At 34.8% G+C, this 26255-nt stretch overlaps 1 protein-coding gene and 1 pseudogene across 3 annotated transcripts; both read right to left on the reverse strand.

The window, feature by feature from the left end:
- Positions 1-208: 208 nt before the first annotated feature.
- Positions 209-6817, reverse strand: LOC133288487 (EH domain-containing protein 1). 3 transcript variants are annotated; one of them, XM_061486251.1, is made up of 16 exons: positions 6567-6817; positions 6335-6414; positions 5174-5242; positions 5044-5101; positions 4820-4875; positions 4679-4715; positions 4510-4571; positions 3810-3923; positions 3579-3681; positions 3429-3478; positions 3048-3176; positions 2711-2962; positions 2533-2612; positions 2210-2336; positions 699-842; positions 209-618 (listed from the first exon to the last, which is right to left on the reverse strand). In XM_061486251.1, the coding sequence occupies exons 1-16, from the start codon at positions 6649-6651 to the stop codon at positions 433-435; spliced, it is 1632 nt and encodes a 543-aa protein (XP_061342235.1). In that variant the 5' UTR covers positions 6652-6817; the 3' UTR covers positions 209-432. The 3 variants fall into 3 exon arrangements, with proteins under 3 accessions (XP_061342235.1, XP_061342236.1, XP_061342237.1); XM_061486252.1 differs by having other exon boundaries at positions 4510-4589; XM_061486253.1 differs by having other exon boundaries at positions 5174-5226; positions 6567-6616.
- A 2464-nt stretch (positions 6818-9281) lies between these two features.
- Positions 9282-19644, reverse strand: LOC133288468 (eukaryotic translation initiation factor 3 subunit A-like; annotated as a pseudogene).
- Between the last annotated feature and the right edge of the window lie 6611 nt (positions 19645-26255).

Consider the following 26255-nt stretch of genomic DNA (forward strand, 5'->3'; position numbering starts at 1 on the left):
AGAAGAGCTGAACTATTATTGACAACATATAATTGTACGACAATAGCATTCCTTCCGAACGATCTTAAGGATGACTCTCACATAACAGGTTTAATTAGAAAAATTAAGTGCTAACCCAGGATTCAAACTCAAGCAAGTAGCTACATTCAACAAAGAAGGAACTTAGAGAAAAACAAATAGTTGTGTTTTCCTTTTATTTTCTGTCTTGAAACTTATTGTTGATGACAAAAAAATACAGATATTGGACAATAAAATTCCCTACAGAAGAACGGCACCCAATGGTACATTCCATAAAGATCCCATGATGCATGTACAATACATAATGACCCCGGGAACTATATCACGCTCTCAATCTGCTACAAAAGGTACAGAGGCTTACATTTGCTACCAATCTTAGTTACAATATATGACTGACTCAATTTGCTCATAAACCTAATCATAGGGATTCTTAAAATTTTTCAAGAGGTTAGGAATGTCGTAACCTAGCATTTCATCAACTGCTTGTATCATTTTTGGTTTCAATTTCTCAAACTTGTCAATATTGTAACCATTCAAGATCTCTCTAAAATGTTCAACATTTGGAAAGTCACCTGCAGGTAAATGGAACTCCCTTTGTACCTGTTGTAAATTTTTCGGTCATTTAGTCTTATCATAGAGACAAGCAGGTGAGCAGAACGGATGTACAGTTGGATTCATACCTTTCCAAATTCACCTGCCAAATTATCAATGAGCTTTTGCTGTACTTTAGCTTTGCCCATCATAGCAGGCATCTCCTTTTTGAGATGACTAATAATATAAGCATGTATCTTGGCTGCTCGGGCTCGTTTTACAAATTCATTGATCTACAATGGTCAATATATACAAATGATATATTAATTATGCAAAGAAGCAACTCCAATAAATAAAATATAAATAGTAACTAACTGGATACTGAAATTTAAGAGATGAGAGAACCCTCTACAATAGCAGCTATAAAATGTTGGGAAATTCGTTCCCTCAAACTCCAATGTCAAGCGGGTCCAGGGGGAGCCCGTGACGGGGAGCCACCACCAATGAGCTAAGGCTACACCAACCGTAGCAAGTGGATTCGACACCATGTCTCAACCCAAAACCTTAAGGCATTGGGTTCATGGGTCCTTTCACTTATATACTCTTCACTTAGCTCATTACCAACCAATGTGGGACTCATCACACTTGAATATCTCATCCCCCTTAAGTGTGAAACCCACCATTGGTATGCTCCCCCTCAACCGAGTACCCGAAGCGCTAAGTACTCGACCCGCCTCCTAGCCAATCACTAGGCTAGCTCGAGCCTAATCCGGCTCTGATACCACTGTTGGAAAATTCGTTCCCTCAAACTCCAATATCAAGCGGGTCCAGGGGGAGCCCGTGGCGGGGAGCCACCACCAATGAGCTAAGGCTACACCAACCGTAGCAAGTGGATTCGACACCATGTCTCAACCCAAAACCTTAAGGCATTGGGTTCATGGGTCCTTTCACTTATATACTCTTCACTTAGCTCATTACCAACCAATGTGGGACTCATCACACTTGAATATCTCAACAATCTCCCCCTCAAGTGTGAAACCCACCATTGGTATGCTCCCCCTCAACCGAGTACCCGAAGCGCAAAGTACTCGACCCGCCTCCTAGCCAATCAATAGGCTAGCTCGAGCCCAATCCGGCTCTGATACCACTGTTGAGAAATTCGTTCCCTCAAACTCCAATGTCAAGCAGGTCCAGGGGAAGCCCGTGGCGGGGGGGCCACCACCAATGAGCTAAGGCTACACCAACCGTAGCAAGTGGATCCGACACCATGTCTCAACCCAAAACCTTAAGGCATTGGGTTCATGGGTCCTTTCACTTATATACTCTTCACTTAGCTCATTACCAACCAATGTGAGACTCATCACACTTGAATATCTCAACATAAAATGTATACCACAGAAAAAGGAGACTAGTATTTTTGTATGGACAAGATGCCCCAGAAGAGTTCACAATTTGTTTTCTTTTTTAAAAAAAATTCCACAAAAGGAAAAACAACCAAATCAAAAGGCTGGCTTCATTGGAATTGAATCATATCCACTGTGCCAGCCATCTTTAAATCTTCATAATTTATTTGCTAACATGAGCACGAAAGTAAAACTAATCTCATTTAGTGGAAAACTGTTATTATGATAAACAAAATAAAACAAATAAATAAACTCACTCTTCGATCACAAGCTGCCTTTGGTATATTTTTCAGATCTGAAAGAAGGTCATCCTGTTCTTTTTCAAAGAGTTCCTTACCGATTGGACCACTGACAGCATCATTTACAGGCTTGTCGTTGAACGAGCTGCAAAAGAAAGTTAATTGAGCACAAAAATCTTCCACCAATGTAAATAACATTGATGTAACTTCATGACACTCCAAAAAGAGAACTCAAAAAACTTATGATCTATAAACAAAGTGGTCTCTCTACAATTCTTCATGTCAAAGACCACACTTCCACATTGACAGTGGAATATATGTACATATATGAAGTGACCTACCCAATATACACCCGCATGACTTCAGGTGTATTCAGTACCTTCCCAAGTGACCACATTAAGGCTCCATAAACCCTCATCAGCTGCAAAATAGGGCCAAATATAGGTTAGGTTTGGCGTAACCATGTTGTGAAAGATTCATTAAATAAACAAATAGAAGTTAAACTACACAAGCCCTTACTTGCTGAGTATCAACTTGGTCTGCCTTGTTCAAAACCACACGAATTTTGTCGTCATGCCCCCGTAAGGATGATATCACACGCTTGAACTCATCACTGATATCAAGTTTGTGAGGATCAAATAAAAGGAGTATCAAATCACACTTAGCAGCAAACCAAGACGTTACACCCGTAAAATCATATGCTCGTTGTGTCCGTTGCTTTTCTCCAGATAGAACTCCAGGGCTGTCCACAAATGTAATGTGCTCCAGTAGCTTTGGACAATTGAAAAATAGTTAAGTCCAAATGCTACAAAAGGAAAATCTCAAAAAGTTTTTCAATGGCTCGGGAGCAACTTACAGGATGAGGCATTTGTGAACACTCAAATTTTGACAAAAATGCAGTGCCAAAAGTTGTAAGACCACTAAATGGCATGTCAGCTTGGACAGCAATGGTATTTCCAGGAATGCTTCTCTCATCTGGTCCAGACTGTGTAGTAGTACCAGATGCTAGTTAATGCAATAACTCACATTCCAAGATGACTAAAATATAGATTAATACATGTTTTAAGAAGACACTGATAATTCAAAATGTCAAAACTTGACACTAATGCTAGATACAAACTACAAATTGCATTACTTCCACAAATATATCTTGTCAGGAATTAAAAGTCAAATTGATTTATAAATTTAAAAATGAGAAAAGAGTCATGGAAGAGAAACTAGTTAGGCTGGAACATACCATGACAACAACAAACCTATCAGTTGTAGGCTCAGGTCCAATATGTGCTCCTATTGACAGTTATGCGAAAACAGGACAAACATCAGTAACATATATTTACAAAACAGACATGAGCAATGCCATGGATATAGAGAAAGGATAATCACTTGCCTGGATAACTACTTTTAAGCAGATGTTTGATAAATGTTGTTTTACCCGTTGAGTACTGACCCAAAAGCATGACCATTGGTTTGGCATCAAAATCGCTATTTGTCTACAGTATATAAAGAATTGCAATCAATAAAGAAGCTAATTGTGTTTCTTGTCCATATTTAAAACACAGTAACAACATGACTAATAAAGTAAGGTGACACTAAATCTAGAGTAGCCAGTTTCACTCACCAGTAATGGGGATACAAAGTCATTAAAACGGTAAGTAGCTTCTAACGGTTTCAACTTCTGAATGTAGAGCCTCTTCAATCCGTCAATTATTGATGTCACAGAGGAAAGGGAAACCTATAGATATATGCACCAAAAATTCAAGTGAAAAACCTATAGGAACATATTTGACAGTTTTTAAGAACTGTCAACAGCAAAGAAGTAGCAAAACACACAGATAAAAGATCCTGGAGAACATATCTAAAGGATGGCCTATAGGGTACCGTCTAATTGATTCACGTAATATCAGAGACTAAATTAGATAAATACAAAATAAAAAGCACATTTTGTTAGCCCAAAAAGAAGAAACTAGATAATAACAATTCAAAACTAACACAATAAGATTCACTTGTGGAGTGTCAGGCACAATATTAATATTGGCCTCATATTACTTCGGCACTCACAAATCAAAAGTTTAGTGCCAATTTCAGCAGGCCACTAATAACAGTTTAAACATATTTGTATCCATCATCTTAATAAAAGAAGCAAAGAGACAGAAACTTTCCAAAATCATGATGAAAACAGAATGTAAAAAGCAGGCTAAGAATGCAAGCCAAACCTGTCATTAGTTGAAAACTACAAACGAAAATTCAGTATGTTCTCTAGAGGCAGATAAAGATAATGCTCTAAGATACAATCAAAGTAACAGTAACAGAATGCTTGCCTTTTTCGTTGACTTTGATGAAAACCAATTACTTGACAGTGATGGCTGCAATTGAGAACTACCTGCATTGTTGCTAATTACTGAACTTGAATTTTCAAGAGAAACGAACAAATAAAGAAACCAAAATCAGTTTGAATGCCCATATTCAATAAAATGAGAAATATATTACCATTCGTATCAACGTCTTTTTGTTTATGCTTTTTCTTCTGGATAAACAAAACCAAGTGGTAAGCACTTTCACTAAATAAATATCAAAATGCTAACACCATTAAAAAAAATAAAAATAAAAACCATAAAAGGAAATACTTACAACTAGTAATACATCCAAACCATCCATTGTGGGAGGTTTTAGATTTTTCAAATCAACTGAAATAAAAGTTAAGATTTCATTAGGTAAATCTTTACGATAGACAATCAGCATCAACAAATGCAGACTGCAGCAAGAATGAGCATTGAAAAATATTTAACTAAAACAATTATAAAAAGTCATTCAAACAAAACAATAGAAGACAAACCTAAACATACATAACTTACCATCATTAATCAGCAGATCATGGGTTATTGGGTGCCCAGATTGTGCCAAAGAAACTACCTACATTTCAAAAGTGTAAGATTCAGGAAATTTATTAGCATTAAATTTCAATGAAGCATAACATTCTTTTACCTGCATAGCAATGATAAACTCGGTGAAACCAAGAAAACCTTGTCGCTTTGAATCTGCAATAGCCCACACCTTATTTTGGCAACAAGAGAAAACAAAAGAACAATTTAACTAACATGGATGGAAGAAATAAGACCAAAGATATACTTATCAGCAAATACAACTTATATCAACAACTTATCCATTAAATGCCCAAACCATTCTAATTGTTGGAGTACAAAACAGCATCAAAAACAATTGGATATCAAAAAAAAAATTGCAATAGTTCAAATCCTATCAATTATCAATCTAAAACTAAGCATTATCATAAAGCATTGAAGTGCCACATCATAGGAATAATTAAAATATTTCACTTGAAATGAAGTTTTAAAAAGTCATCTTAAATAGTTGGCACTGGTTCACTAACAGAGTAAAACTCTATACTGACAACAGATCAGATTTAAATCTGAATAGCAAAAAAAATCAAAATAAATGTATGTACTGGCTATTCTACAAGGAACTACCACAAATCAAAGATCAACCCCATTCAATACCAACAACTACGTTTGATTTAGCAAATTGAAAATGGAGAGGGATTTAAGATACGAAAGGACAGGGGAAGTTCAAAGTTCCACAATGTATGCTTGATAGCAAAGGTAGAAAAGAAATAAAAATTGAAAGTCAACAACATCTTGTTATTTATTGTTTGAAATGAAAATACAGATGAATACATTACAATTACTATAACTCCTCGAAGATAACAAATATAAAACCAAAACAACAGCAAACTTGTAAAACCATATTATCATCCCAGTTTAATCTTTTTTCATTGCATGTTCACACCAATATCACCTTACACCAATTTCATGCATGAGGAAAACAAAATAATATTAGGTAGGGCACGCTAATAATGGCCAATTTTTATTTTTCTCCTTATATCCTTGCTAAGCAATCATATTTTAGATTTTTCACTCCATTCCAACTACCTTCATGTTCACTCTTACCATTTGACATACCTTGCCAAAAGGAAAGTGGCATTTAACCAACGTACAGGTCATACACAATAATTATGTGGTATTTAACCTTCAGCAGCAAATACACAATTCCTATCTATATTCGCCCAGCTTTCCAATGGAAAATAATAATAACAACAATAATAATAAAGAAAAACAGAAAATAGAAAACCTGCTTAAGATCTTGGCGAGACAAATTGGACATGGCGAAAAACTTGGTGGCATCACTCCCCGTGATTCGGCCATCCCCATCTGAAAAACAAAGTGCACATTGACCCCATCGTTCCGAGAAACAAAATCAAATCTCAAGTTACGCGCTGCTGCTTCTCCAAATTTTCGAACAAGAACAGGACCAAAAATAATTAAAATTACCGGAGCAAAAATTTGCTGAAAGATGTGCGTACCTGAATCAGCGTAATTGAACCACTCCTGGTAGATCGCCTCGTGCTCTTTGGAGCACGAACCGAATGGGATCGGATCGAACTCCATTAATCGCAGAACACTCTGCGTTTAACGCTTCGAAATCGCGGGTTTGATGAGATCTCGTGCCGTTTGATACTTTCTGTGCTTTTTATCTTTTCAGTGAATAGAAGCTGAGAGAGTTATACGACGACAAGGACTTCCATTGGCGGTGTCGCATTCGCAATGAAACCAAAGTTGGCGCAAAAAATAAATTGCTGCTTTAACTAACCTTGTTTATACTTTCCTGATTATGAAGTATAAAGTTGAGAGTTTCACTTGAATGCGCCAAATAAAGGGTAAGATTTTACTCCTTGTTGCAGTTTGCACATACCTTTACTTGCTGATTCAAATTGTGATGACGACTTAAACTTAACCTTAATGGACATTCGTGCCACCACTTTATTCTTGACTTTAATTCCAATCAAGTTTGCTAATTTTTTATTAATTTGACCATTTGAGCTCAGATAATCAGTTTATACTTTGTTTTTTCGGATTGATGTTTACTTTTTATTTTACTTACATATACACAATCAAATGGCATAACATTACAGTTTATAAATAAATAGATGGTACTTAAGTAATTATGTTGATGTCCCTTTCGAGCGCATCACATTTAATTGGAAGGAGTAATACTGTTGTCACAAATAATTAATATCGATATAACACAAAAATGCAATAAGATAAGCGTGCAAACTATTATTAATGCATCCTATGTAGTTGAATAATACTTAAGAAATTATGAGTGAACTAATAATGATATATTTGTGTAATGTCTGGCAACTTGCAAACTTTTCAGCTTGATTTGTCCTCACTTGGATACTTCTCAGGAAATGTGCGAGTGAGGAAAAAATACACTGAAAAGTCTCGTGTTAGTATATGGGGATAGTCGTTGATTCTTGAAGCGGCCGGGCGTTACAAGTGGTATCAGAGCAGGGCCTCTCTTCCAGTACGGTATGGTTCGAGGACGAACCAGGCGGAAGCTAGTGGGCAGGTAACATCTCGGGCGCTGACGAGGGCGGGGAGTGATCGCCGGTGCGAAAGGGCATGGACAATGAGCGGCTCCTGGCAGGCTTCCAGCGACGGGGGTACATGAATGAATCGAATCAACACCCGAAAGAGAGGAATTCCAGAGACTGTGCTGGTATAGGACGGTACAGTTGGGAATAACTTATAAGAATTAATTGATACTACCTATACTAACAAGATGCATCTGCTTTTCGGTAGCTCGGAACGGAAGAACTTCATAGTTAAGTGTGCTTGACTTAGAGCAATTCTAGGATGGGTGACCTCTTGGGAAGTTTTCCCGGAAAATGTGCGAGTGAGGAAAAAGCACAAAAGCACACTGAAAAGTCTCGTGTTAGTATGTGGGGATAGTCGTTGATTCTTTAAGCGGCCAGGCGTTACAATTTGTGTGATTTGTGTAAAGTTAAAACTTAAAAGTTTAAATCTTATTACTACCATTATACAAAAAAAAAATTGTATAAGAAATAATTGCATTCATATGCATTTTGGCTACATTTGAATACTTCCTATATGGATAACATATTCCTATAATAGAGATATTAAAAAAATTTGCATTTAAATTATTTAATAAGATTACATAAATATTGCGGAAGCTAAATTAAAAATCAATTTGGAGAAATGTTACTATCGCACCTGTAACGGGGGACAAGTGCAAGGCAAACTAAAACATAATCTTATTCCAAAATATACATTCAATGTAAATATTTAAAAATTTAAAATATAAATTAAGAATCTAAATATATCTAATACATTTATAAATCCTAATCCTAGTTTGAAAAGTTTGAGATTATCCTCACTGTTCACTACCAACCCCCAACTTTTGCAACTTGTATCATTGAAAATCTGCTCCCCTAAAGAATCAAACAAACAGGAAGAGAAATTGTAATCAAACTTTTGCAATCAAACAAACACAAACACAAGCAGTCAGCAGAGCTGGTAATTCTAATCAAGACACAATTATATAACTCAAATATAATAATCAAATAAAAAATTGTAATCACATAACAATTGAATCAAATATCAATTTCACTATTCATCATATATATATAATTAAATTAATTATTGTCTTTATTAAATTTATTTAGTAGGAAGAAAATCATGATAGACTTGAAAAACCCTGTCAATAATAGTATCAAAACTTCCCAATTTTACTTGGGAAGAAAAATGAATCATTGGCATCCACGTATGCCAATGATTTTAGTTACCTTCGGAACTTGAAAGTGCCCCCTACAAGCATGTAAGATTCTCTTGCAAACAGGACGCGTGATGCCCTCACTTGCAACAATTCCACCATCCATAAAAAAATTTAAACTAATAACATAAGCAAGAATGAAATTATGCATTCCGTTAATAGATGTCAACCCCGGCGAAGATATTAGTACCATAATAGTTTTTAGTTACCTTCGGAACTAGAAAATGTTCATTTTTTCGAAAATAGTTATGTACTTTTAACATTCCGTCAAAAGAATATAAGTAAATAAAAACAAGAACAGGGCTACCAATAGTTTTTCACTATTTCACAACTCAATACCATATCCAATCCACTCGATCATAAATAGAAAAATTTGTTGGCATGTTCCTCAACATTAGAAGATCATAAATTTAAGAACTCGGTATCAAAAAGAATTCTAGAACTAAGAACGGGAAGGAGCCCCTGTTGTTCTAGCTCCCGTTCGCCTGAACTTGGGGACATATTTCCCCGGGAATGGAGGAGCAGCAGGCTTCGAACGTCGTTGGAAAAGTCTAGATCTAGACAACAATTCTTCCCTCCTAAGTCGCTTTTTCTTCACGTTCCCGCTCTCTTTGACGCTGCTTTTCAGCTATTTCAGCCAACTTTGCTAGGCGTTCAGCCTCCTCATTCTTTAGTCTATCGGCCTCTGAAGTTCGAAAACCCCATCATAAGTAAATACAAAAAAGAATACAGATTACTAGAATATGTGTAAAAGATGGCAATAAGCAGTTACTAACGAAGAATGAAAATTAATAGGTGAAATTGGAAACAAAATCATGACGATTTTGGAGGAAAGAGCTGTTGGATACGGGAATTTTCCTAGAAATTTTGAGAAAGTGGAATGGGGCAATTTTGTTTCTAATGGTTGGTATGAAAAAATTGAAAATAATTTTGGTAAACTTTTTTTCATATCATTCCATTTTACACCTCATATTTACAAATATAAATATCATAATTTTTATTTTCTCGTAGCATTAGTATAATTAATCTAATATTTTTGAAAATTTTTTGGATCTAACTAACACCTTTTCCTAACTTATGCAAAAAAAAAGAACCTCATCATATTCTCGAAATTTTTTTTTCTCGTAAAAAAAATATCTCTTCTAACAAACTACGTCTAAACTACTTAAAAGATCTGAAAAAAGAAAGTTTAGTCATTGAAATGTTTCTGCACAAACAGAACGTATAAATAAATAATTACCATCACGTTTACGAGCTTCTTCCTCCTCACATATTTTTTGTTGTCTCTCTTCTTCTGACATCAGATAATTCTTGAACAAACTTACACTTTTTGGCTGAATTACTTAGCTTAAAACAGACCAAACACTATATCTATTTATATTCAAAAGGAGAACAAATACAATAAATACGTCTCATATTTACAGAGAGTCTTTCCCTCTTCCTAGGTTATTATTTTCAAAGTATTTTTAATTCTGAGTGCTCCACTATCTCCATTAATCGTGCGCCACTATCTAGATTAATTACCAAAGCACTCAAGTAATTTATTTTTTATAATTTCGCACAAAGAACAAACCTAATAATAGGTAAATTTAATACTTGATAGTTCCACTAATTTAATGACGAATAACAATATTTGAAAATCCAAAAAAGTTCCTCTAGCCCATAATATCCGGACAATGACCATATTGTCACTTTTTAGGCAAAATTTTACCTGATTGTCACTCCTGAAAAAAATTTTGCCAAAATGCCACGCCTGAATCCCGCTGGTCTGACAAGCGAGAATGGACTAGACACGTGTCAGCGTCTGAATAGTCAACCATTCTCGCTGGGCTGCCCAGCTAGAATGACAGAATGCTGAAACGTGGCAAAAACACAGGCATTCTCTGGATGTCTGTACTTTTGCCACGTGTCAGCATTCTGTCATTCTAGCTGGGCAGCCCAGTGAGAATGATTGACCATTCAGACGTTGACACGTGTCCAGTCCATTCCCGCTTGTCAGACCAGCGGGATTCATGCGTGGCATTTTGGCAATTTTTTTTTCAGAAGTGACAATCAAGAAAATTTTTATTAAAGAAGTGGCAATATGTCCCCGTAATATCCCCCAAAAAAGTTTCCAATAAACAAAAAAGACAGAAAACACAAATTGCCTATGATGATGGCAAGACCCAAGACACACAGAAGAGAAGCCGAAGAGTTGACGATACCAACTTTATTACCCATCATTCGAATAAGCCTCTCCTCCTTAAGATCCCCCTCATGCCGCTGTTTGCTCAGTTCAACCTCTTGCTGCATCAAACCAGAGTCCGACCCAGTCAATCTAAGACAAAATCTGGTTAAAATGGAATGTTGTACGAGGTGAACATTCAGGTGCAACATGAAGTGAGAAATATGTAATAGTAAAATTGTTTCCAAGAGAAAAATGAAATGTGAAAGCCAACATCAAAATTATACGAAAACACATGCTACTCCAGCAGGCAAGGCAAGAGAATTCAACATACTTGTTGCTCACGCTCATGAAGAATCCTTTCTTCAACTAGGCGCTGTTGATATGCAGCTTAAATAAGGGGAGCAGTCTCTTATCTTTTTGCTCTTTCCAAATAATCCATGATTTTAGCTTATTTTTGCAGTTTCTTTTCCATCTCTTGTCTTTCCCGGAGTTTTTCAGTCAAAGTCAACTCCATCAAGGTCTGCTTGGTAATTTTCTACTACGGATGGGGGTTATTGTTAACATTTGCAAACCGAATTTAATTGAAGGCAGACTTCAACTTAGCCTCTCTGTTATTGGCTTTCGTTTCATTTTCAGAAGCTGTATTTCGCAAGGATTCGATGTTTCTAGCAAATAAATTTAGGGAGTTACTAATTTTATTGTTGCTTGAGATGGTTCTCTCATTTACATGAGATAAATATATAGGATCCACACTTTAAAATAAAAAAATAAATAAATGAAAAAAATTGGCACAAAATTTGATCAGTATATAGCATGAAATAGTTATTTCTAACGAAATAAGAAAAATATTTTCCATACATTTATTTCATATTATTCTTTCTTTCTTTTCTTCTTATATGCTCACACATTTTTTTTACATATAAGAAATAATAAACCCCTTTTAAAAACATCTTATTCTTGCTGACGTTGTAATTTATTAATTTAGCACAACGTTGATATGCCAATGATTTCTTGAACTACTTGCGACGAGTTCCAAATAATATTTTTTTAGTAAAATAACTTTTGGATACTCAACAGAAATTATGGGAAAAAAAATTGACTTGTAATTCTTCTGAAATTAAAAATAAATTCATGTTAATTCTTTTGAGGGACTAACGTGAATCTTCTTTGAATTTTAGACCACGATTTTAATTAACTGGGTCGATTTTGAATTTCAAATAGACCAATATCCCAAGTTGATTTTTTTTAAGAGATTAAAATAGACCTCATAATTTTTGTTGAAGATTCAAAAGATACTTTACTCTAATTTTTTTTAATAGAAGATGATGCTATAAGCTAAAATAACAACAACAATAATACTATATAAGAATATTATTATTATTATTATTATTATTCAGCCAATCGATAGCTGTAAATTTACTTTCATATTCGCTAAATAAATTTACACAATCTATCTAGATTGCAAAAATTGGATAGTCCTTATATTAAGGATAGATATTGTAGATTTACTGAATATTAGATATAATAATGAGATTTTAAGAGTTCAGACAAGAACAAAGAATAGAACGTGGGAATTTATATCAACGCTGTAAATTATATCCGTCAAAATTCAAAACTAATATAACATAAGCTAGAATGAAATTATGCATTACAGTAACATATATCAACCCCTGCATTGCGAAGATATTTGTACTTTTTTTATGGAATATTTTTTTTTTATGTTGTAAGAAAAAAATTATTTCATGTTACAGAAATAAAAATATAAGTGGGACCCATAGGTAAGAGGAGAGAGAAAAAAGAGAGTGGTGGGACCGAACCTTTTTTTGTGTGTAGAAGAGTTGTTTATCTCATGTAAAATGAGATAAACATAACACTTTTTTTATATACAAATAAAAATTGAACACATAATATAATATAAACTATGGGCTTTACTTCTCTCATGTAGTAGGAGAGAAGTTTTCTTATGTTGTGAAATAAATGAAGTGGTACCCACCAATTTAAAAAAAAAAAAAAAAGACAATTTTTTTTATGTGAGTGTAACATGAAAGATGAATCTCATGTGACACAAGAGTATAATTTTCCATAAACTATCTAAACCCCTTCACCATTAAACCAAATCGAGTGGCTTAGATATTTGTACTTTTAACCAATGGAAATATGAAATTTCAAAATTAGAAGAATAGAAGAAAATAAAACCAAGAACTAGTGCCACCAATCATTTTTCACTATTTCCCAACTCATTACCAACAAGAAGAAAAATAGATATGCACTTATGCCGTACTCGTCCAATATGAAATTTCGATTACCATGTCCAATCCAATCCACTCGATCATAAATAGAAAATTTTGTTGGCATGCTCCTCAACAGAACCGAGGACTACATAAGCATTGGCAGATAATAAATTTAAGAACTCAGTATCAAAAAGAATTCTAGAACTAAAAACGGGGAGAGTACAAAGAGAACCCGACCAAAAGACACGAGTACCAGCACAATCAGGCATGAACCCCCACCCCAAACAAGGGCCCCAATGGCATTAGCAACAAATCAGGGCACAAAATAATTAACGATCACGTGTCCTGGAAGATGATGACCAAGTGGAAGATGACCTTGAACCCCCACCAGAACCAAAAGCGGTTCTGCGATCATCACTACGCCACCTGTCTGTTTCAGGAGGAGGAGCCCCTGTGGTTTCAGCTCCTCCTCGCCGGAACTTAGGGACATATTTCCCAGAGGCTGGGGCTGCAGCAGCTGCGGCAGGAGCAGGAGCAGCAGATCCAGGCTCCAATGAACCTGAAATGTTGTAGTCATTGAAATGTTTCTGCACAGACAGACTGTATATAAATAGGGTTTCTCTTTTCTCATGCCACGTGAGGTTGCATCTTTCATGCCATAGACACAACAAGTGGTGCCCACCACTTGTTAAAAAAAACAAAAAAACAAAAAAGATTACACAGATTTCGATGTCTCACAACATAAGAAAGCTATCTCCTATCACATGAGAAAATGATTTCCCATATAAATAAGAGTAAACATCCTTTTTGTCGTGCCAATATTTACGAAATTCTTTTTGATCCCTGACAATAAAAAAGGACTAAATTGACCCCTAATAATATGTAAAAAGGGTCACGTTAGTGACGGAAGAATTGACATAAGGACTAACGTGGCTCTTTTTTCATAATTTTAGGGACCAATTTGATACTTTTTTATTGTCAGGGACTAAAAAGAATTTCGTAGATGTTGTGAGGGACCAAAACCAAAAAAGATGTTTACTCTTTAAATGAATAATTACCTTCACGCTTACGAGCTTCTTCCTCCTCACGCACTTTTTGTTGTCTCTCATCTTCCAACTTGAGATAAAACTTTAACTTCCTCATTTTTTCCCTCTCCTGTTTCCTGGACTGTAAAATCCTAGAGATCCTCTCCTCCTGATATATCTCCTGCATAGTAGCAGTCAATATCATGACAAAAACATCAAGCCAAAGTGCAAGGCTGGGAAGGAAAAAGGGCAATCTTAATAATAATAGGTAAATTTAATACTTGATAGTTCCACTAATTTTATAACAAATAAATAACAATATTTGATAATCAAAAAAGTTCCTCACATGTCCCTAGCTCATAATATCCCCCAAAAAAGTTTTTCCAATAAACAAAAATGACAGAAAACACAATTTGCCTATGATGATGGCCAAGACACACAGTAGAGAAGCCAAAGTGTTGATGATACTAACTTTATTACCCATTATTCGAATAAGCCTCACCTTCTTCTTAAGATCCCCCGCATGCTCATCTTGCTGCATCAAACACAGTCTAACCCAGTCAGTCTTAAGACAAAAATCTGGTTAAAATGGAATGTTGTAGGTGGTGAACATTTAGTTGCAACATGAAGTGAAGTGAGAAATATGTAATAGTTAAATTGTTTCCAAGAGAAAAAAAAGAAATGTGAAAGCCAACATCAAAAATTATAAAAGAACCATGCTACTCCAGCAAACGAGAGAGTTCAACATACTTGTTGCTCACGCTCATGAAGAATCCTTTCTTCTACTAGGTGCTGCTGATATGCGGCTTCAATAAGGGGAGCCGCCTCTTCTCTTTTTGCTCTTTCCAAATAATCCATGGTTTTAACTAATTTTTCTAGTTTCTTTTCCATCTCCTGTCTTTCGCGGAGTTGTTCAGTCAAAGTCACCTCCATCAAGGTCTGCTTGGTAATTTTGTCCTACAGATAGGGATTATTGTCAACATTTGCAAACCCAACAAATCAGGAATTTAATTGAAGGCAGACTTCAACTTACCCCCTCTATGATTGGCTTTTTCCCCTTCTTTTTAATACGCTTTTCAGCTTCCTGAAGCAAAGCTTGAGCTTCTTCGTTTTCTCTTTCCTCTATTTCCCTAAGGATCCTTTGATTTTTTCTCTGCTCATACTCAGTGGCAAGCCTTCTTTGTTCTGCTTCTTCAGTTATTTTTTGCAGTCTTAACCTCTTTGACTCCTCCTCACGTTCCTTCAAATATAAATGTTAAAGGAAGTTTAATCATTTTAAAAATCATCAACTCCCAATACACAAATTAACACTAATTCATAAGATTAAGATTATACCATTTCAAGAAGATGTCGTTCTTGCTCTTCTTTCCTCTTCTCAATAATCGATTTTCGAGCAAGAAGCCTCTTGTGTTCTTTGGCCACAACCTCTGTCAACGTGGGAAGAAAAGCTCCAATTTTTGATGGCTTCCTATCTGGAGGATAAATCATTTGTCTTGCCTTATTCAATTGTTCAGCAAAATTGGCCAAGTGATCCCCTAAGCCATCAGACTCGAGACTCTGTCATAGAAATCAAGCAATTGTCGTCAAAACAAATTGGTAAATTGAGACCGACACAGTGCTTGTTGGGTTTTAAACTTTATTTATAGAATAAATGAAAATAGAAAATGAAGACTTTGCTGTGAAGGGGTGTGTCCCTTAGGAATTTGTTAGTGGACATTAATGAGTTTAATGTTTTTTAAGAAGTAGTCATTATTATGTTTGGATTTCCTAAGTTGGTCATTAGTATTCATAATCATTTGCTATTGTTTATAAATAGCTCATTGTAAGTCTTGTAAGTGGCTTGGCAGAATCAGTAATATAATATAGGTATATTCAGAGTATTGTGTGTGAGAAAAACACCATCAGAGGACCTGTTAATTTCAGTGCTCACATACAACTAAAACTTTATTTTTCAGAAGCCACCCATTTCCAACTCAGCCACAGCAAATATTATGTTAACAGCTGATTCTAGACATTTCAGAATGTTAACCAAAGAACTCTATTTGTATATTACAGGGTATAGTGATTCAGCTGAAACACAATCGATCAACAAACCAGTGTATTGCTAGAGTAACAAAACATTCCAGAAACTTAATTTGTATAGTTCCGTAGGTGACCTTCAAGCAAAACATAGTATTCCTACAGCATCGTAAAGTTTAGAGAAAGACAACCACACCAAATGGAGGAAAACATTACCATTTTGCAAAAAATTACAACATTTTCCATGTGGTCAACTTTCATTGACCCAAACTTCTGCTTAACAGCATCCACAGAAATCTTTTCCACCACAGAAAAATCAAAGAAAGGAATCATCCCAGATAAGGTCTCAATCTTCATTGTCTGGTACACATTAGAGACCTAGAAGTTACCAAGAGGCATCAAGTTAACACGCATAATAATAGCTAAGCAGAAGAAGAAGAAAATTTACATAAAGAAATGAGCAAAAAATGAAAATGCACCTGCTGCAGCAACCTCAAGGTAGCTAGTTTTTCCAGTGCTGGAACATATTGAGACAATTGCACCTCTGGAACAGATGAAGCAGTGGAAAGCTTACCCCCTAATTTTGCAATTTTATTTAACAAGGGAAGCACTTTTAATGCAAGATCCGAGGGAAGAAATTCATGTTCCAAAAGATGGTAAATGTCCTTCACTTCCTGAGTTACACAAGACATCACACCCTTGGATGCCTGTAATGAACGCAAAGATACAAACTTTAGACTAATTCTAACACCATTAGTTGACAAGTTTGCATTTAACTTTGCAGTAGTCATGGTTACACATACCACACCCAACCTGCAAACCTAATAATCAATGGGCTAGACGCTATACATAAGTCTTACAATTAAAGACAATGAGATTAAGAAAACAATTATGATGGAACAAAAATAAATGAGTGTTGACATCAACAAGCATCATCATCAGTTTACTATGGAAGGTTTTTAACTGATTAGATCATTTATGCACAACATACATCCACATAATTTTAAGGTAATTTTAAGAGCCTTGCTATGTCAGTAGCGTGCATTGGGCTGAAATTGTACTATTAGTAGTTATGCGAAACTAGAACATGCATGATCTAGAATGTTAACATAAATAGGAGGATCAGGTTACTGTTTTCTACCACAAAAAATATCATTCCATTAATAATATTTTATATCATCTCCATCTCCTTTTCCATCTAATCCCTATAATATCAGGTGTCATAACAGTGAAGGTATATTGAGCTTAAAATAATTACCATGCAATGATGCAACAAATATTCACAAGCAGGAGAAATGCAAAGATCAATAGCTGTGATGTGTGTTTCAAATAATGCAAGCCATAATCGAAGCAACCAATGCAGATTAATAGAAGCAGCTTTAAAAAAAATGAAAAGATAACTTACCAGTTCAGCAAGAAGTGATGACCTTGAGAGCTGGGGGCAGCCAAAAAGGAAACAGAAAGCAAATAGTAAGATTTAGAAAACAAACATCTATAAGCTACCTTGGGTGTACAATTGAGGGAAAGTATCGTACCACTTCTCGGCTTTCAGGTTTAGTTTCAAGATTAAAGCCAATGAGATTAGCCATCCTCAAATTTCTCTCCTTTTCATGCTCCAGTTCTAAATGAGATGCACCATGAGTGCGATTATGAGGAGGCACTGAAAGTGCAGCCAGAACAACAGATGACGCTATTAATTGCAAATCCTTCTGACTCAGATTCTTATTGAAGCTTTTTTGTAATAAAAAAAAGCCTGAACCATGCATATGCATGATATAAATGACTTGATGATATCCAAAATATTTCTGTCAGCTTAGCATAGTAAACAACCATCAAGGATGACTTGGGCGTTTTCTTGACCAAGCACATTAGTCCATGTATATCTTCCACAGATCGAAAGGCTTCCTGCATGCAGACACAAATTGTCAATTTGTATTCACCATCTATGCCTTATGCATTAACAAAAGAAACATGTAATAGATGCACAAAGAAGAATGAGAAATGGCCAACCTGCCAGAGTTCAAGTTCAGTGGCAATTTTCAGCTGCTCAAATCTTGTATCGAGATAAAGTTGCAAGCTTTCCGGAGATGAAAGATCTGGTCTGTCTCGTTGGTCCCGATATTTATTAAGATTGACTAAATGGTTTCTTATGATTTCGCATAGTCTTCGGAACTCTGTTGTTCGCTTATATTGTTTACAAAACTGGAAAGCTCGATGAGCTGTCATCTGCACATGGCATTAGAGTCTATTATACGTTCAACATAAAATACAAGTATACACACACCCTCAAACAATCATTCTTTACAAGAAAGCATAAAACAATATAAAATGACAAAGAACAGTAGTAACAACTTAAAAAATAATAATAATATATCGCCAAAACCAAACAATTAACTACTACTCATTAGGAATATCTGCCACAGTTAAATGTCTAGATTTACTCACACTGTAAAATTCCGAAACACTGCAAATTTAAGTCTTCATAACAAGGAATATGAAAACTTGATAATGCCATAATGGCATATATTTTCTTGTCTCTCAAGACCAGACAGAGAGAAAGAGAGAGAAATAAAACAGTTCCACAATAAATTATAAACAACAAATAGCTAGTGCAACTCAAGCACCACTTCATAATAAAACATAGATATCAAAAATATTGATTGCTTAAGATGTGTATTTTTTGAGTTACACATATACATATGAAGCAACTATGACACCAACAAGTTGTAAAGAGTCAGAAGAAGAAAGATTACAGCATATAAGGCTTCCAGTTGTGAGTTGTTCCGTAAAATTTCAAGCACTGTCCTGTATGTTTCCCAAAGAAATTTAAACCATGGGGTGACAAGTTCCCGATCAGATCTGTCCTTTCCTTTCTCCCCACTGACATAGCTTAGCGTCAAATCCTCTGGCCTTTTATCTGCTTCTAAATCATCAACATCAAGGGCTTCTTCTAATGCCTGTGCCTGGCTACGGGCTTGTTCAGCTTTCTCAGTTGAGAGGTGCATGAAATGCTTGATCACCTCCTCCAGCGAACTAACATTCACTTGTTGACATATGATCCGATACTGAATGAGCCCATCCTTTGCAAACCGCCCTTTACACATGTCTGCACACAGTTCTACATACTTGAACATGATCCTTTCGAGTGTCTTCTGCCATGCTCTGTATCTTTTTGAAGTAATAAGGCCATGAAGTGTCTGCAAGGCATCCTGCTTCTGCCCCACAGTGATTAATTCTGTATAATGAATTTTACACAGGAAGATTCAATTGCATCATTATATATATATCATGAACATAAATCACAGAGTAAATAATAATCTCTTGAATTTTGAGTGCATTCTCAGGCTTCAAGACTGATGTCATATTGAGAATTAACAAGAATCAGGCTTCCCTGCTGAAACATATATTAAAAAAATTATCATTAAAACCAAAGAAAAATAAATAAAATTTTGGCCCGAAACAAAAAATACAAGACGACTACTAAAGTAACAGTGTAACACTATCTACGTAATGGTACACATAACACAGTTCATGCGATTGGAATCGAGCGAAATTGTCTCTGTTGCTTAACTGAGCAGGAATAACCATAAATGACAATACTGCTGTATTAACGTTCGACAAAAATTTAGATTCACAAATACGAGAATTGAATCAGCCTAGACAAAAGCCAATAACCGTTTCATCAGCAGATAAAATCAAGAATTGAGCATCACTAAAACAGGAAAGACCATTACTGGTGTAAGAACCTAAGTAGAACAAGCAATGATTCACGATAATCAGGATCTGCCAAATCCACAAACTGAAAGGTTGTTTTATCGTGCGTTACCGTAACTCACTTCTGTGTGCGTGGGTCAGGTCGGGTCTTTGTGTCGACTCGACTTAATTTAGTTTTCATAGGTTAGATCTGACGTGACTTTGATTTCTGAAGTGGGTCTGACTTAGTTTTTGAAGCGGGTCAAATCCGACCTGACCCGCTTTTGACTTGGTTTCAAAACATGTTTTGAATTTGAATTTTTTAGTGTTATTAATTTATTTTTTAAACTCATGTAATTTAATTATTTGTTTTAAAATATATAAATTTGATATTTGTTGAATAAATAAATGAATGTAATTTTAAGTTCCATGCACATGTGAAGCAAAATTAATGAAAAGTAAAGGATGAGAGAACGCTCTTCCCATCTTAAGATGACAAATAACTAATTTTAACAATGATATATTATAAAATTACATAATGTTTACTGATAAAAAATTCATAAATCCAAACTCAAATTATACAATTATTATTAGGGAAAGATCAATTAATTTAAGGCAACTCTTGGCTAATATGATTGTACATATATAATTTTAGTTATCAAATACAAAGAAAATAGAAAATGTAAAGGAATTAGATTGATAAACAGGGATATATCATTATAGTAATAATTGTAACTCCACACATAATGACTCAAATAAAAATTGGACAAAGAAGTAGTTGCTAATTTGCTGAGCTCAATCGGCAGCGAGCCTTCAAGATTATTATGCGAGACATTAATGAAATTCTCAGTTACCATGCACCTAAATTTTACCAGAAAAGATACTATGTAAAAGACATTAACATAAAATAAAAAAACGAAGGAATAGAGAGAAAGGAAATCTACTGCTGGTTATGAAATGAAGGAGGCGATGTTGGAAGGATCAGAGAGTTAAATCCATAGCCAATAACAAAGACCATTATAGCAAGACATGGCAACAAGCAAGTATTCAGGCATATCATACCATATGGGTTTAAATTAATCAAGAAACTCGGGATTGAGCACAAGAAAAGTCGAGAAGCATATGAGAGATCCTCTTTGGTGGAGTGCAAGAATGTGACAGAGAGAAGAGAAAAGAGATAACCATAATTGTGATTATTTTTTTTCACATAATGGGTGTGGATCAAGTTTTAGGTCAATGGTCATTATTAAAACAAGTCAGGTCTAAAACTGACCCAAATAAAAGCGAGTCTGTATTTAAACTCAGTTCAAAAAAAATAAGTATTTATAGGTCAGGTCGGCAGAAGGGCAAGTGAACCAGTTTTTTTGCACACCCCTACCGTCACTGGTGAACGTGTACAATCACACACAAGCCTAGGGTTTCAAAAGTGAGGGGGGGGGGGGGAAGATATAGAGGGAGATGGAAAAGAGAAAAAAGAAGGAGGCATGAACCTGAGAAGAAGATCGTTGGAATGGCCGCAATCCTTATTCGAGTAGCGTCGTGGTTACCCATAGGGCGTTTGGTAAAGGAGAAATTGTTTTTATCTGGGAATCTCGATTTTGATAAATATAATTTTTTCATTCAGTTTACGATTATATTCAAAAATTAAAAATTTTAAAAAAATTCAATTTTCCGAAAATCCTAAAAGATATAGGTGAGAGCACTAGCGAGCGTAGTGCTTATTCTAAATCGTAATATCAAGGTGGGAATTGAGCAATCTAATCTAATAGGCTCTTTTCATTTATTGGGTTGGGCCGGTTTGGACTCATTCTTATTTATAACTAAATATTTTTCTTTTGATATATTATAACTAAATATTTTTGTTATCTAGATATGTAAAGGACCCGGCCTAGGGGTGTAATGGGCTGGGCTGGGCTTTGGCCTTTTTGGCCCAAGCTTACGTCAAAAAAAATTCAGCCTATCTGGCCTATTAAAGACTTTATTTGTAGGCTAAGTTCGGCTCATTTTTAAAAATAAGAAAGCCTGACATGGCCTACAGGCCTTGTAGGCCTCCCACTGTAGATACTAAGCAAAAAAAATAATTGTATAGAGCAAAGAAAGTTCCATTCATGCATGCACTAATACTTCTCATAAGAAAAAAATGACAAACAAGAAAGAGCCAACATAATACCCCAGCTCTAGAATGTATATCATAGAGGAATAAAGTCAAAGAAATGGAGAAAATAAGAAAAATACAATTACCGGATGCTGAAATAAAGTCTACAAGAGAATGTCATTTATCTAAAAATCTTTAAACCACCATCAAGACAAGGGAAAGAAGAGTATTATTGAAAGATCTTCATCAGTAACATCATAATCCAGCAAGGTACCCATTACTCCATGGTATTAAGCTGCAACAACATGTAAAATTTGGAGACATTAGACAAGTTTTCCTTTCATAAAATAAAATAGCACAAGAAGTAAGAGATATTGGTATTTGGTACTTTGTGTCTTTGCAACATAAAATAAATATTATTTTATTATTTTATTTTAATAAATTAAATAGGCCAGCCTACGAGGTTGTAGGCCGGGCTTGACAAAATTGGCCTATGGCCTATTTGTTAAAAAAACTTTTTTATAAGCCTAAGCCTACTCTACTTTTTTGAAAGGCCGGGCCTGGGCCCGGCTCAATGTAGGTCGGGCCGTAGGCTGGGCTGGGCTAGCCTGACCCATTTACACCCCTAAGTCCCAGCCCATCAGTCCAATTTCTTTTGTTATTTAATAAGTTATCACCCTTCAAAACACAATGAAGCACATAATTAATCATATTGGAGGAATATCAAAATTTAAGAAAATATATGAGAGTAAAATAAGAATATATACCTTGGCTTTGAGAAAAGACTAGAGTATATTGTGAGACACTACAATAGAGAAATCTAAACAAATCCTAAGGGCTAGGTTGAGATTGTGAAAGAGACGTCATATTTATATTTAGAGTAAAGTGTATATCATTTTAAAGGATGTAAGGTTGTTTCATTTTAAGAGAGAGAAAGAGATAGATAAAGGAGGAAAGATAGTTGACAAAAAAAATAAAGGTGTGGGTCTCACCTCTTTGTGATAGTGAAAGGATATAAGTTGTGTCATTTAAAAGGATAAATATTTTTCTCTTATATTTATCACTGAAAAATCTCACGAAATCCATACCAGTAGAAAATTTATTAAAATCGTCAGATTTTTGAATAACACAATTATTTTTCTTTTGTTTTAAATGTTGATTGAATACCAAAGGATTTGAAAGGACTCTAAAATAATGTTTTAAAATCTTATTTAAATGTCTTTTTTCAATCCATTAAAATCATAATTTAATATCAATAGATTTTTTTTGTCCGAAAATAATCCATTAAAATCTTTTGAAATCTCAATCCAATACACCATTTACATAACATTTTCAATTATTTGGTACGACGATACATCATACTAGCTTAATGCATCATTTTGATTATAAGCTTATAATGTTATCAGGCCTGTGAAGATGGGATTAGACCAAATAATGAGTTAATGTATTAGCTTAATCCCTCCCTACCTTTATCTTCCATGTTTTAACCTTTCTACTTGTTTTCTTCTTCTTCCCATTTTTTTCCACTGTAAACCCTTTTTTCTTCTTCTCCTTTCTTTCACCACCAACACTGTCTCTCTCTCTGCTGGTTTATCGCGTCCGAGTCTCTCTCCGATGGTAAGCTGCATTCACGTTCTGCTTACAGAAGAATGGAAGACTTACCAAATATTCGCGAAGTTCATCTTCTCATTCCGCTGCTTCGAGCTGTTCCAAGCAGTCGTTAACTGAGGCTACATCGACGATTTTCGAAGGGAAATTAGAGGTTGGGATAGAGATCCTCGCCCGTTTTGGGCAGGCTTCGAACCCCACCGAGAATTTGGATCAACGATTCACGGATTGCATGGTTTCGGCGCTGAAATCGCATATAAACCAGGTTGAAAAGCCACCACCTGTGGCGGAGTTGTTCATCAGTGAATACGCCGAGTTAACTCAGCTGCTCTTCGAACACTCCCTCTGCTTCAAGGTTGCATTCATGGCTGCTAACCTCGCAATGTTCGAAGCCGTATTCGACGACGATGGCAAACCAATGCATTAAGTGGTTACATACCCTCAGAACTTTGTCACCTCACAAAGCTAGGGCTAATTTTGTCTGAAATTTTTTGCAAATATTTTCACTGGATGCGAATCCTAAAATACCACTTACCTTACGGTATTTTTACATAGAATTCTGCTTCATAAATTGGAATCTCGAAAATCTTATTTTTCAGGAAAAAATTTCAGAATTCTTATGCTAAATGTGGGTAACTCGAATTCCCAACCTAACTTTCCTGGTATTCTAAATTTTATCCTTTTACCAAACACTCTGTACATCTATATCACATTTAAATTTAGGGATTTGTTAGTTTGTTATTTGATACTTTATATTTATTTTTACCTTTGTATGGTTATGATTTCTCATATTTAACGCGTTCACATTAAATACGAAGAATCAAAACCATACAGAGATGTTGTTTCCTGTTTACATGGGGAATGTTACTGTAAAAATATTCTAAGCCAATAGGACGAGTTTAGAAGAGAGTTAAAATAACGTGATAGATAAATTTATTTGATGTGCATTACCTTTTATCATGTAATCTCAACCACATAAGTCATAAAAGAGTAAACCGTATGAGGGTTAATGAACTTTTCCTGTAAATTTTATTATTCTAGCATTCAAAATTTATCAATGTTTACCTTCTTATTTCAAATAAAAAAAATCATTTTAAAGGAAACAAACAAAGAATAAAAAAAAAATTAACATAGCCAAAGGGAAATATATTTTTTAATAGACAGACGAATAACTTGTGCATTATAAAATTGTTTATCAAATAAGTAAGAAACTCGAAGTATGCCCTGTTAAAAATTATAGATTATTTAGATAATATGTATATGTAAAAACAATCATTTGTTTATATGCTGATTAGTTCAATAACTATTGGACTTGATCATATAGGATGAGCTTGCTTTGAGTGAGTTAGGATTTGGCGGATAGGTTGCTGTGGGATGTCTGACTAGCTAGCAAGATGCTTTGCGAGATGTTTGAAGCTAGGACTGGTGCTTTGAGGTAGTTTGGAGATATTAAGGAGAGGTACCTGCAAAGCACTCCGACGCTAAATCAATGGAAATTCAAGGGATTCAAGTATTGATGGGAAAATAATCACACTTGAGCTTAATGCTTATGTATTCATAGTAGATAAATGTCATGTATATGTTGTCGTGGTGTGGCGACATTCATTTCTATTGGTAGACAATAACAATCTTCACAAATTACTCTGTGAGTGGGATGCCTATAGTTAGGCTAAGCCTTTGTAGGTGTAACGGTAAAAAGGTGCATGTCCTCAAGTTATGAGGGTGGCATCATTGTGAGCATCTGGTTCCGTGCGTCACGTAGTTGCAAGATGACCAAGTTATGCGGGATGGTCGCATTTTCTTCCTCTTTAAACTATAGTCTTTGTGCCTTTTAGACCTCTCACTTATTGGGCCTATAAACACGTGTGGGATGAGTTCATATCACATAATTTTTAATACATTAGAAAATCATAGTTTAAACATAATTTATACCTAAAACTTCATTAACCCTAATTGAAATAATGAATATTTTAAGCCATTCAAATAGTAATGTCATAAAATCAACATTACTAATATAAACTCTTATAATATCTTAAATAAAGATTATTTTTTTTATACAAATAAAAATTAAACTCGTAAGCTAATACAATCTAGAAATCGTTCATCGTTAAACTAAAGGGGGTGTATTGGATTAGGATTCTAAAAGACTTTTTCGAGATAAAAAATCTTATAGATTTGTAAAGGCTATTTAGAATTGGAGGGACTTTAAATACTTTTTTAAAAGATATTTTTTACAATCAAGATTTCATAAGATTGGATTTTAAAGAATTTTAATAGAATTTATAAGATTTGAAAGGACAATATGAATTTATAAGATTTTAAAAAATCATATAATTTTTCTATTAGTAAGGATTTTTAAGGATTTTTGTTATCTATTGATACAAATATTATTTGAAATCGTTTCCTACAGTGAAGGAATTTCGTTCATGAATGTATTGTTACGAAATATAGGGTTCATATTATGAAAGTTTTAATTTTTCTTTAAATTGATATTGTCTATTTGATGTAAAACAAAAATTGGTTTGAAGATTTTAGTTCCCTGTTATTTTCCTACTATTTTATGTTGTTTTTAATACAA

Source organism: Gastrolobium bilobum, unplaced genomic scaffold, assembly GCF_033153095.1.
Source record: "Gastrolobium bilobum isolate Gb01-03AN ecotype WA unplaced genomic scaffold, APGP_CSIRO_Gbil_v1 utg2184, whole genome shotgun sequence".
NCBI lineage: Eukaryota > Viridiplantae > Streptophyta > Magnoliopsida > Fabales > Fabaceae > Gastrolobium > Gastrolobium bilobum.